At 39.2% G+C, this 14,353-nt stretch overlaps 2 protein-coding genes across 11 annotated transcripts in view; one reads left to right on the plus strand and one right to left on the minus strand.

Moving 5' to 3' along the window:
• The window catches only part of rims4 (regulating synaptic membrane exocytosis 4), a 341,866-nt gene that overhangs the window by 213,434 nt on the left and 114,079 nt on the right, over positions 1-14,353 (plus strand). The window lies entirely within an intron of this gene.
• The window catches only part of grip2b (glutamate receptor interacting protein 2b), a 248,377-nt gene continuing 245,745 nt past the window's right edge, over positions 11,722-14,353 (minus strand). For all 10 annotated transcript variants that reach the window (XM_070958311.1, XM_070958308.1, XM_070958305.1 and 7 more), the window contains exon 25: positions 11,722-13,720. In XM_070958311.1, coding sequence (XP_070814412.1) covers positions 13,562-13,720 — 159 coding nt within the window. In that variant the 3' untranslated portion in view covers positions 11,722-13,561. The remainder of the gene's footprint in view (positions 13,721-14,353) is intronic.

The following is a 14,353-nucleotide window of genomic DNA, read 5'->3' on the forward strand; positions in this document are numbered from 1 at the left end:
CCAACGCAGCAGGCTGCATTCCAGCACACTCACTGCAGCCAGTTTCCTTTAAGTGAAAATGGGTTGAAAACTGCTCTAAGACGAGTACAAGAACTGTCGCCTGCCTGTAATTAAGATATATGTCCTTTAAAACCTGATTATACTGCTGTTGCTTTGCATTATCAAGAAGCAAATCCTGTCGGATGTTTCGGAGTTTTGACTAAAACTGAGTTCATAACTGTTCCCAGTAAGCACCAAGCTGGTGAGTTTCAGGTCAAAGATGTCTGAAACCAGCCTAAATTTGGTTAAAATCAGTGTTTTCGATGTGACACAGAACTATTGTTTCAGCAGAATTTCAGACACACTCCATGTTGCTCATAAGCACATGTTGACACAGTGTTTGACAGCTGTTGAAACAGCAGTTACAGGTACATAACTTAAACATGACCAAATGTAACCTTCTCACAGAGCCTTCAGAGTCTGAAAATATAGTTTCTATCTTGTGCAAACACAAAGTTAATAGCAGAAGAAAAATATTGTGAACAGTGCAGAGCTACGTGTCTTTTGACCTGCAAATAAAGAAGTCAGTGCTGTGCAGGATTTGAGCCTCCTGTACATTTAATTCTAATACAACACCATCGCTACACTGCACGGTATTACAGAGTGGGTGCTGCTTCTGAAGTTCATACATTAACTAAAAGGTCTACACAGCCAGAAAGTTATGCTGACTTTTAAATAGACAGATAACACAGACAATGATCCAGTTTTATAACCGTCCTTGAGACAATGTGTAATCTTACATCTCTCTGTAGATCACAAAGTGTCATCGATTTGTCCTGAAACAGCTAAATGACTTAGATGAGTTTAAGTGAAAACTCAACAAACTGCTTTTCCTCCACTGAACCAGTCAGTTACTGTTTGTGAAGCCCACTTTTATTGTCTTCTTCTTGAATCTGTTAGAAATAAAAGTCATAGATCTGATGAATCTTACCACTCCAGTGTGTATTCACAGACTTGTTTGTGTGTGTGCGTGTGTGTTGTGGACTCTCTTCCTTGCTGTGTGTCAGGTGAGGTGCAGGTGAGCGGCTGTGATTGGTTGGTTTGAATGATTTCCCAGGTGTTTCCTGGTAGGTGATTGTTTCCTTACTGATAGCCTTTGAGTATATAAGGCCGGCTGCCACTGAGGCCACCTTTTTCCAAGTTGAGGCTGTTTTCTTGATAAAGTATCCATGTTTTGTTTTTACTGAATAATCTGGTGTGAAATCTTTGCAGGTCCGGGATTTTCTGGGGGTGATTAACCTTTTTTTCCATCTCTTGAGGGTTGTATTTTTCCATAGAGCTTGTGTTAGCTTCATGGTGGCACTGCAGCCCACAGAAAGTGAGCTGAATCAATCCAACCTATGATTATCTAACCAAACAACAATGAACCAAAACAGAAATCACTTACCTAAGCTCCTAACTACTGAAAACAGGACAGTATAAACACCCCCCACTCCTCCCAGATTAAGCTGAAATAATGGCAGTTAGCTGCCCCAGCTCCAGTTTATGGAATATTTTGACCCAAACATCCGTTTCACAACAGGGACATAAAGGCTCAGACATGCTGGTGATTAATAGAAGCTGGGTACTGAGCACAGCTAATTTTCCCAGACTGTAATTTTCCCTCTATAGCTGCGGTTGCATGAGTCATTTTTTCAAAACTTTTTAAATCAAATCAACTGACTCCCATGAAAGTATTTACATGAATGCTACACAAAATGCCAATTTATGGCCTGTTTATGCCTCAAGCTGATTAATCAGTAAAGACAGAACATTCTTTCAAGTCTTTGTTCTTTGTTTTGATTTGATTTAGGATTTTTCCCCAAAAAAGTGCCACCAGTCATAATTATTGCTCCCATGTGACTCGTCGAAAGCCCTCCATTCAGCAGGAGCACAGAGGTGGCTTGAAGCTAAAAAGAATAACTATAATAATAATATATAATAAGAATATTATTAAAGAAGGTTATTAGCTGTTGTGTCACCGCAGTCCGAGCTTTACATAACTTTCCACTCCAGAGGAAGAAATGCAACGCTGACATTTCCATTCTCTGCCTGCCAGCTCCAAGAATAGACTTTGCTGCTGAGAATTCCTTCTTCCATTTCATCTTCGTGACAGTTTTTTGGCCTTCACACACAGCAAACAGCAAAAACAAATTCTGCATGTTTTTAAGATTAGTGTTTCTCGGTACTTTTGCCCTTTGTTCTGCAGTTAAAAATAGAAATGGACAGGAAATGGAAGGGCAAAGCAAGTGAGCGGTGATGTGAAAATCAAATGTGACCAGTTTTGATTGCAGGATGTTGTGGTTACTTGGTACAGGCCATAGGGACACTATATATGCACTTTTTTCCATTTGTTTTTGCAGATTTTTCCCCTGTTTACCACTTGGCACATCCAGTTCCCTCCACACTACAGCCCACTTACTACTAACTACTGTTTTCCTGTGGAGGGCTGCATAAAGACAGGTGGCCCCTCTTTCACCCCACAATTAAACTTTTTTTCTTAAAAAAAAAAAAAAGAAAAAGAAAAACACGGCAGCAGTGAGCTTCACCTGGGCATAATGCAGGGGGGGTTTGTGCTATGCCCCTCAGCTCCACCCCCCAGTGTACAGGCACCAACCAACCAGTAGGATCCAGTGGTGAGGTTACCACCTCAGTACATGGCTCCAGCTCACAGTAACTTCCCTGTGACCTTGTAACCACACAATGAAAAATGATGGAAGAGCCCAAAATTCTGCATTTCTGAATGTCCTAAATTATGAGACTGTAGGATCTGTGAATTCAGAAAAATATTAAAAGTTATTTAATGTAACTCAGATTCACAAACCTTTATTGATCAAAGGGAAATTAACTTGTACTACTACTACTACTACTTGAAAAGGTAAAAAACTACAAAGTTACAACAACTATAAAAATAAACATAGCCATAATGATAACAATAAAACTACTAATAATGTACAAATGTGGATGTGTCAAAGGTAATGCAAATGGTAACTAAAATAACCATGAGGGTAAAGAGTTTTTAAAAAGCACAGTATAGTAAAAATAATGCTGATAACACAAAGTAAAGGTTTTGTTCCAGCAGGAAGGGGATAGTCAACGGTTCTGGGCTCATAAGTGCTACCATATGGTACAGGCCGCCAGCTGACTGGAACCTGATCCTTGTGAATTTTTTTCCTTTTTTTTTAATTTATAAAACATTTTTCCTATCTTGTCACCTCAAATGAACGATAATCCGTAGTATAAAAGAATCCGTCTATATGTTAATGTGGGCTTTACAAATTCAATATATATTTGCCAATATTTATTATAATCCACATTTCACATTAATGGACTCTTCCACTTGACCTTCGACCTTTGCACGATGCGCTTGTGCCAAATCACTATGACGCAGCAAGTTGAGTTTGCGTCAGACAGGCAGACGTTACTACTAAGAAGCGTTTTCATATTGTGAGAAGCAAAAGAAAAAGAAGGAATATGTCTGGTTTAAGGAAACATTACCTTAACTTTTTTTTTTTTTAATCAAACAGCCCGCTTCTCGGCGAGTCGGCTAGTTGAAGAAGCTGCGCTAGCTAAAGTTAGCAACCCGGCTGCTAGGTGCTAGCTGACTTTAGCTAAATGCTATTATACTCTGTGGATACTCCAGCGGTGACTTCTGCTTTATTTACACTGTACAACTTCCTCCTTCAGTGGAGTGCGTGAGGCCTTTCTGCTGTTTTGGACATTTTCAATTAAATTTGGGATCGCAGAACCTTTTTGAACTGAAGATGGTTGAAAAGCGCAGAAAGACAGAGTCACGGACCTGTTCTCGTGGGACGGACAGCCTAAGTGGACTGGTTTTATTCTGGACTGAGAATGGTCAAGCAGAGAGGCTGAACCAAGAGCAGATTGTTGAGGACTTCCCGGTGTACAAGGCTTACCGAATGACGTTAGACAGGTGAGTAGTAACATTACAATCACCGGTTGCCTTGCTAACTCGTTAGCATCATGTGTGCGTGCTGTGCAGTCTGTATAAACTGTGCAGCTCTCTTTGCTTTAATATGCGTTTGTGGCTGCAGCCATCGAGGAGTTTGTTGTTTTTACATCTGTGTTGTCTGCTTTGGTCAGGTTTTATTCTGCACTTTAAGTGTCACAACATCACATACTGATTATCACTTTAAAACTGTGAGTTGAGCTATTTGTAACTCAACAGAGCAATTTCTCAGCGAGGATCAATAAACTTTTTGAATCTGAATCTGAATTTGCACCCGCCGTGGTGTCCCCAGCTTTTTTTTTATTTATTGTTGGTCATTTGTGTTTGTCTGAGCTTTGACTCTCTTCTGGCTAATTCTGTTGGAGCAATACAGAGAATATATATTTTAATTGATAATCAAATGTAAACACAAACAGCAAAATCTGTCTGTATAATTGGAATGTAGATATGAATTGCTGCATTTGGACTTAGTGTAAATGCTTGATGGTGTGATGTTTTTCTAGTGTGCTGGGTTGACATTGAAGGCAGTTGTAGCCTAAAGGTGTTTAATAATTGAACAGTAGCCTCATGTCTCCAGAAGACACACGGATGTACCATACTGTTGCTAGTTAGCTTACGGATTATTCGTAGGTCTGTGCTAGTAAAAGTAGAAGATTGCTCATTGGTGAATAACATGATGTTATTGGTTGAAACTGGTTGGTTCAAGCTTAAGTAAGCACACATCATGTTTGGTTTTACGGGAAGAAAACTCACTTGGATTTTAATAAAGGAATACAAAGATGTTATTTTTTGTATTGTTTTGGGATACACTGTTGCATATTGAACATACTCAAATTTAAATGTTACACATCATGATTGTTTATGAATATGATTTGGGAGCATCACATCTCATAACAACTTATTTCTTTTCTATCCAAGTCTTTGATGGATGTCTGTTTCAGTTTTGCTACAGAAATACACATTAACTGATGTTGGCCTGTTGCCCACTGATGCAGCTCTTAACCTACCACCCAGTGTGTTTTCTCTGTGTAAGATAAGATAAAACTTTAATAATCCCACACTGGGGAAATTATATTCTCCCTTTTGGCAGCCAAGACAGAAAAGATCTGCACTTGATAATGAAAATCAATCATCAGGTGTGGTTTGTCCAGTCTGACTGTCTCAGGTCTGTCCCTAGCTTTACTTTCCACTATTGCTGGTGGAGGAACTAGAGTCGTGTGTTGTTGTTGACACAAAAGGAAATATTAATATGTCATGTTTCTCAAAGGGAGCCTGATGTAATTTTCCCCGCAGAGCGCAGGGAGCTTCTGTTATTTCAAATACTGTATGAAAACTTTTTAACATTTTGTCACCAGCACAGAAAGGTAACTGCGTAAGTTTTGATATGCTTGCCAGACATCCATTGACTGCAGTTAGTTATTGGCTTAATTAATGGTTTACAGTCTAGTAATATTTGTATCGATCGCTGATGGTGGCTGATCAGGCTAATCATCAGCTAATTGTATTCATTTCCTTATGGCAGTGTAACTACTTTCTTTACATGATGTGCTTGATGTTGATATTAATGACTCCTGATGGACCTTCAGAGCTCAGCATTCTCTTTACCATTTTTTAGCTTCGCTTTAATAAGTAATGTTAACATTTATTGACCCTGAAACAGCTAATATGTCTTTGTATAATATGACCTCGTCTTTCTGCCAGCTGTTGTGTCTGCAGTGTATCTACTGCTGAGAAGAGACCAGTAGTCTTGTGTCGGGAACTTTCTCATCGCTGTGTTTAATGTTTAACATGTAAAAAAAAAAAAAAGTCATTTTTGTGACTGCATGTATGATCTCAAACTCAAATGCTAATAGTTGAGTGTGTGGTGAACCTTGTTAAGGATCATTTTGATCAACCTTAGCCCGTTTATAGACTTTATTTTATCATAAAACTACAACGATAGCAAATAATGAGCTTAACTTCTAAAAGAATCAGACAGCATCTTGCTGAGAAGTCAAACCTTCTGCTGACAGTTTTGATAAACTCTGTACTGTTTTACAATTTACTCTTATTTGTGATTGCATGCGGTTTTGTCTTCGTAATATGTGATTAGCGCTTATTGTTATTGCACCATTGGTTTTAGCCTTGGTGCCTGACATTTTGGTCGCAATGCCCCAATAAATTTGTATTTGTCAAAGGCCAAAGTGGTTTTACCCTTAAAAATGACTTAATTCCAGGGCTGTAACTGTTAGGAGGGTGCATGCTTGTTCAATTTGCATATAGTGTACTAGAGGTATTGAATTACTTTTCCATGTGTTACTGCTTTGCCTTGGTGTGTGTGTGTGTGTGCGCCCTCGTGCTGGACGTGTTATGTAAGACTAGTCTCTTGGGGATAATTAAGTCAGTAGAAGCAGAATGTACAGTGCAGTGTACACACACAGAACCACGTTATTTAGCAGAGTGAGAGAAAAAAAATCACGTGGACACACAGGAAAGTACATACAAAGAGGCTAAAGTACTTACAAACACCCTGTTATACACAAACATACACACTTTGAATACATAACATGTAATGTGTATATGCCTTTGTGTGGTATTATGGGAAAGGAACCATAATTAAAACCAGGTGTTTCTTTAGTTTTAAAACTTTCTTGCACAAGTTCCTGAATTGTGAATGAAAAACTTGTGAATAGAGTTGTAAATAAGACAAGATGTGAATGCTCTGTCCTGCTGCCACAGTCACACATGAATGTGCAGTGAAGTGTTGGACTGAAGGTTCCACTAAAGTTCACAAAGACGCACGGAAATCATGACAGACCAGGCACCCAGTGTAAAATTAGACATTTTATTTTTCTCTCTTTTGATCTTTTCCCATGTTCTTCTTGAAAAGTGAAGTATAGCAGTACACTCTTAGAAAATGAAGAAAAACAAAACGACAACAACAACAAAGTTATACATTTTATTTTTCCTTTCATAATTTTTGTTTTGTGTGTTCTCCCATGTTTCGGAAGAGTAATATTGTCATATAAAAATACTATATTACATAGAATAGAACTTTACACAATTTGAAAAGAAAAATACACAATATCAACGCATACATTAACGGCCCAATCCGGAATCGCATTAAGATTTAATGCCACTTGTCACCAACTCTTTTGAAATTATTTAAGGCTAAAGTAAAGTCAGAAAATTATACAAATGTCAAAGGCCTGCATGAATCCAATTAATGTTTATGGAAAAAGTTCACATGTGATTTGCAAGAAATGTGAATCAAAGATTGCTCTCATGACCAACAGATCAGAGACACTTTTACCTTTTGTAGAGGGTTCGGTCCAGCCAAGAAGCTTTTACATTAATGGCAACAGTCTGAAGAGGTCATTACAGTTAGCTAGTTAACTGTAGTTTTCTGAGGAGTGAGCAAATAATTAGCTTATCATAAGCTGAATATATGTGTCTGCTAAGATCTTATTGTTAACTGTAGTTATCTTGCCCATAAGCTAATGGTTAGCTAAGCAGATATGATTACCAAGTTAGCTGAAGTTTTCTGTTGGTTACATATTGCAATACTATGGTTGGTTAGTTAACTGTTGTTTTCTGGGCAGCTAGTTGAGCTAAATGATCAGATATAATTATTGACTTGTTAACCACAGTTTTCTTGTAGTAAGCTAGTGGTTAGCTTAATACTCTGGCTTGCTAACTTGAGTTTTGTGGGTAGATATATAATTGTTAGCTCACTATATATTATGGTTATCTACTAACTACTTACAGTTCAGTACTTAACTTCTACAGAATGTTGTTAGTTAGCTGAGTAGGCGCAATTGTTGCTTGTGAACCTTTATTGAGGCATAAGCTAATATGTTGCTAACCATTATCAAGTGTTAGCTATAGTTTTCTGGGGTGTTGGCTAACAGTTGTGGTTAGAAAACAATAAAAATCAGAAATTATCAGGCCTTGTCAAATACAGATGCCATGACTGAATGTTGCTGCATAGGCAATCTTTTTTTCATGTCTCCACATTAAAACAATGAATCACTGGTTTATGATGCGCAATAGTAACTCGTGCTCAACCCCTGACAGGGACAAGCTGACCTGCTGCTAAAGCTCTCATTACGAGCATGCAGGACCGTAACTCTTTCCACTTTCCCCAGCCTGGTTTTTCACTGCAGGTCAAGAGATTTGAGCATCCTATTGTCAGAAACTGGGTTCTTTTTTCAGCTTTAGGTTAAGATGAACCACAAAAATATGCTGCATTTTGTGAGAGTGTGTGTTTGAAGGGGGAATGCAGAAATGGCGGGCATGCGAATGTGCCTTCCTGCAGCTGATGCTGTAATAAATGTAAGATTATGCAATAACTTGTAATGACATCCATTAATGAAAACAGGCCAGTGTAATAAAACGCAGTATACAGTCATAAAATCTTCAGACTGACATTGTATCATTTTCCCCCAATGAAAAATCCAATGGTATCTTAATAATTTAGAATAATTTTTGCAAAAATCAGCCTGTTCTTACATTTTCAAACATTTAACTGTAAATATGTAATTTGTCACATTTATTACATTATACAACTAGGAGGAATTCTTATATTTTCTAGCAGGCTTATCAGTAGGTTTTCGTTACGGTTCCGGATTGGGCTTTAAACTGACCTTTGACCCAGAAATGCATAGGGAGTATGGATGACCACACACACGTACATACATACATAAAAACCAACAGAACAATTTGGAAGGCTTTCCTCAGCATTTTGGCTTTTTTTTTCTTTTTTTTTTCTTTTTAGTTGCGTTACAAAACTTGTTTTTTTGGCCACTTGACATTGCGTAAAAAACACTCAGACAAGTTTGTTCTGTTGTACATGAAAATACTTACAGTGCATGGTATTCAACAGTGTGCTTGTTTTTTTTTGTTTTTTTTGTAGTAAGTGCTTGGAGAGAAGGAATTGTCCCATTTTTGTTATTTATGAAAAAGTTGTCTTCCTCCAGCTCACTCACAAAAACTGAGTTTATACAGTTTTCAGTCTCATCACGGTTTCATAAGGAAGAGTTAACGGCCCACAGCCCTGAAAATATCACAACTGTACAATGAAATGTACACCACCAAGCTCTCTCTCTCAAAAGGACAAAACTGACATCCATAGATTCATACATGTAAACATACGTGTAACATACACACAGAAAGTCAACAGAGACAGAAACTCACATACTGATAGTCATTTAGGTTTTGTTCAGACTGCAGGCAAATTGCATTTGTTTCTCAAATCAGATTGGATGCAAGAGATCAGATTGGATTTGTGTGTCCAGACATCACCAGCCTATCTGCGTGGGTCACTGGGGTAACGACGTAGGCGTTGGTGACGCGGCTTTTCAGCGTGGAAATATGAGAAATGGAGATCCGTCATCTCGCCCTCCAAACAGTCGTTCTGTCAGCCTACGTGCAGAACTCCTCCATTGCAACGTACTGCTCTAGTAGCCGCTCTGATGCACTTCCATCTCTCTGAATTTGACATCATTGTGTGTTGTGTTGTGACTGATACAAAAGAGACTTTTAAATCCAGTTTTGAGTGTCCATAGCATCTGGACTTAGTCACATCTGTAGAAGTCTGATTGGATTTAAAAACCACCTACAAATCTGGATACAACCTGGACTTGCCAAAATATGAATGCGCCAGATTTGTGCTGGAGTCTCAACAAGGCCATACACACAGGCCCTCTCATTCACACACACACACACACTCACACACACACACTCTCTCACACACACACACACACACACACACACACACACACACACACACACACACACACACACACACACACACACACACACACACACACACACACACACACACAGACCAAGACACACATGGGTGTTCTTAAAGGGGGCAGCTGGATTCTAACTGTATTATGTAACAGCATGAGGAAAGAGTGAGAGACATACAGAGTGAAGGAGAGAGAGACGGAGAACAGAGGTTGTCATTGTTCCTGTTAAAAATTTTTGCAATCCTTCAGAGGACAAAGTCTGTTTTCTGTCTTCTCTTTCACACATGTTCTCACGCATTATTCCTGTGTGTCTCTGTGCTGTCTGTATTGTCTCTCTCTCACATTTTTTTGGACACTTGCGTATTATTAGTTTGCTCTTTTGTGCTTAAATACTACAATTCATGCACACAGGAACGTGTATAAAAGTTACCGTCCAACCTTTATACCAACCTCTGTCACACACATACACTCTCTATTTCTGCTAATCCACAGATAATTGGGGCAAAGAGTTTGGCACAAATAAGAGAAAATCATGAAAACAGGAGGTGAAGGAAGTGGAAGGAATCTGCTGTTACCAAACAGGCCAAAAATAGGAGGTGGGAGGGTTATGAAAAGTCATTATGATGTGTTCAGATTCAAGTTTGTATTACTACAATACCCTCATGCCAGAGTTGCAAAGTGGGTGAAGCTATTTTGGGAGCACTGCCACAGCTTGGATGGGCATGAAATTGTCCTGGATAAATCATCAGTGCAAAGATTAACAGCTGCATTATAAAATATCTGGTTCTTTTGATTAAAGAATATCGCTTTGGTATGTTTCAGTGGAAAACATCTGATCACAGATTAAAATTCTATCAACAGGCATTGCTAGTGGCTGGTGAGCGAACTAATAATACAATCTGGAGCCTAAATCAATTGATTTTGGATGAATTCAGCAACTATGATGGCATGTTTTGTCCCCACCTGCACAGGCAAAGTGTTTTTAATTCACTGCAGCTCCAGTTCACACCTCTGACTGGCTTCATCTTCAAAGCAATGGCAGCCGTGGGCATTGCAGTAATTATGCTGATGGCCAGAAGGCTTACAAAGTTTCAGTTAGCCAAATTGAGAGGGCTACAGCATGTATAGTATGTGCACCCTTTCAGACACACCCACAAATACAGAAATGTTGACACACGTGTACATGCACATCCTAAACACAACACAACACAACACAGAACAAGCGCATTAAGATGCACACACAACAAACTGCTTCATTCCATGTCCTTTTGGCATCTGTGCATGCTGGCCCTGTTCTGTAAGCTAGTGTGTGTGTGTGTGTGTGTGTGTGTGTGTGTGTGTGTGTGTGTGTGTGTGTGTGTGTGTGTGTGTGTGTGTGTGTGTGTGTGTGTGTGTGTGTGTGTGTGTGTGTGTGTGTGTGTGTGTGTGTGAGATACTTGTTCTGGACAGCTTGGCACTTCTATTCAGCATCCTGACAAACCTTATCTCTCTGTTTGCAGATGATGCCCTTATCTTTGTTCAAGATTGTTGTGCCACAAATGGGCCAGTCTTTCCTACAAAGCCAAACAGCAGTAACATCATATGTGGAGGATTTTAAACAGTTATCTAAATAGTTGTCTTAGCTTGTTATTAATGAGACTGTGGTGCTGATGATTAGTAGCATCTAATCAAAAAAAAAATCATATCTGGCAGGAAGAAATGCACCAGTGAAAATTATAAATGGACTTTATAACATGCTTGTCTGTTTACTGTGAAGATAAGCCATGTTGGATAAATATGTTCCCATCAGTTTTTCATTTCTTTTGCCATCTGTTTTCACCGGAAACTTGTTGTTGGAGAACATTGATTTATTCCTGTTTTGTATCATAAAGAAATTATCCTCCAAACCTGTCGCAGTGGCTCAAAGTTTTGATGCTAAAAACTGACACTCCTTTGTTGTTGGTATGGCAGTTACACTAATGTCTCAAAATTAAATTGGTACTGAACTTTGTTATATTAGCTATTGCTCTTTGGCTTTGTAAACCAGCAATAGGTTGTTTGCAGATGACTTCACGTCACTCTTTTGTTGTGGCACAAAATGCAGATGGAGGGCTAGAAGTGATTTTCTGCATTGGAAACACTATAACACACACTGAAAATGCCTGTTTTGGGTTGTTTACGGTTGCCCAGATTGATCAAACCAAGAAACCAGGAGGAGCTTTTATTGAGTACCAAAAGTTATTATTCTTTAGTTTGAAGAAATTTACCACAAATGCCAGAAAAAAATGAAAATGGCTTGTTAACTGTCTGCGGTTGGGAGGTTGTTTTAAATCTATGGTGATTAGATTTAAAGTAATAGTTTGGTGCAAGTTTAATCTACATTAAATCGGCGTTAACAGTGGTTAACCTAGCAAACAACCATAGTAGTCACATCCAACATATGTTCTGATTTTCTGTGTGTGCCTTTCTCTCATAATTTCATACAAACTAGCCCAGTAAGAACTTTCCTTCATCTCGTCCATTTCAGTTTTCACTTCTGGTCCTCTTAATGTCACGTGACTGCAAACAACCTGAACCCAGTGCTCCCAGACAGCTGTAGTGACAGTTTTGGCAATGTAGATGGGCAACCTTCCCAGCACAGCCAAAAAAACAAAAAACAAACAGAATCTGTACTCTCTCAAAATGTTGCAGGATGATCTTCTTTTGGCACACAGTTTCCTCCAGGGCATCCACATGAACACAGCTAACCAATTGTATTGCAGCAAAAGCTGCCTTTGTTAATAAATTCCACTTAAAATGCCATGTTTCATGAGGAGAGAAAAAACGTTTCCAATTCCCTCTGTTCTTTCTCGTCCCTTTGATGGCTGGTTTGCATAAAAACAGTTTGGCAGTTGTGATGGCGTCATCGTTAATGGCACAAGTTTAGATCTTTTTCATGATATCACTGTACTGATCTCATGATGTGCACATGTATCCAAAATAGAAGTCCACCTTCATGCAACAGCTGGAAAAACAGCTAAGCCTGACATTTCCAGAAAATGACTCTGAGGATTTGCAGTGGAGCAGCAGTATTTGAGAAGACTCAGAGCAGCAATATGGACTTCTGCAACAGCTACATCCACACAGACCACAGTCACTCTCCTCCTTTCTAAACGGTTGATTCAATCTGCTTTTGAGTCTGATTACCCTTTCTTAAAGCAAATGAAATTTGGAAACTGAGCATAGCAGTTTCTCTCTTTTATCAATACAGTTTTGCTTGAAATTTCCCTAAAATCACAATGTTGTGTAATAAGGCAGATCCCTATGGTACCATCAGCATTAGAAATTTCTATGAACCTGTGGCCTAGCATTAAAAAGAGCTGAAATTACCTCACCCAAATTACAGGTTTTTTATTGATTTGTTTGAAGTAAAAACAAGATTTAAAGAGTCAGAATCCATTAAAATGGCTGGTTAAAGTGCCAAGTAAGTGGTTGTTTATGTTGGAATAACACTGAAGACTCCAAGCCGGCCCTCAGGAGACCGTCTCTGGTGTTTTTCTGCACTGTGGCTGTGCTTCCATAGAGAAATATACTGTATGACAGCAGTTCAACCCAGTGTGAATGGGAGGGGGGAGACTGTGTGAGCATGCAATTGTGTGAGTGTGAGTGAGTGTGTGTGTGTGTGTGTGTGTGTGTGTGTAGGAGTCTCTGTATTTAAGTAGAATTATTGCAAGTCGGTGGAGTGTGTGTTTGGGCCAGTTCCAGTACATATAACTTTGCACTTCATCACCAGTTGTAGTGTGTGTCCTGCCTGAGTGTGACAGAGTGAATGCATGTGTGTACGTCTAGAGATTCATCTGTCTTTTCGTGTGTGTGTGTGTTACAGGTCCAGCGGATGGTCCAAAGTGTTGTTATTGTCCTCTGTGTCATCATTTGCCAGTGGGTTGCGGCTGATGACCAGCTCGAGTCTGTCTCCAGCCTCTGTGATCAGAGGCACCGCCAGGCAGCAGTCAAAGTCCCTCGTCCTCACGTGATTCACCTGGACACAGAGACGCACACAATGGTATGTGTTCATAATGCACAGCAGGTTTCTCTTATCTGGGAAAGTTTTTTTCACAAGGAAAGTCTGTTCAACAGTGAAACAGTGAAATCTTTGTGGTCATAATATCCGAGTTAGACATTAGTGACAATAATCTGGCTCTGCACGCTGTTTTCCCTGCTGATTTCTTATGTCCTGTGTTACTTTTAGACTAGTCTACTAGTCTAAATTTAAGCTTAGTTTTCTTCATCAGGGAAATTAGTCTTCAGGAACATCTCTCATGTTCACATTCACATTAGATGAACCATGTAGTGATTGCAGGCTTTTTTATGCCATGTAGTCCAATTTCAAGCAGGCAAAGTTTAAAGATGTAAATAAACTTGTTTATTATTTGGTGCCAAATCCTTTGTGGTGAGTAAATGCCTGCAGTGTCAGACCCATAGATATCACCAGGCTTGTGGTATCTTTCCTGGTGATACTGCCAGGCATTTACTGGCAGGACATGGCTTTTTTCCATCAGTCTGGTCTTCAGCAAATGATACCGTTGGTTAAAGGTCAGGTGACTAACTTTGCCTGTGAAGAACAAGCCACCGTTGTTTGGGATATGTATAAAAGGCAGCTGTTGTCCTGTTA

This window comes from Chaetodon trifascialis, chromosome 3, assembly GCF_039877785.1.
Source record: "Chaetodon trifascialis isolate fChaTrf1 chromosome 3, fChaTrf1.hap1, whole genome shotgun sequence".
NCBI classification, from domain to species: domain Eukaryota; kingdom Metazoa; phylum Chordata; class Actinopteri; order Chaetodontiformes; family Chaetodontidae; genus Chaetodon; species Chaetodon trifascialis.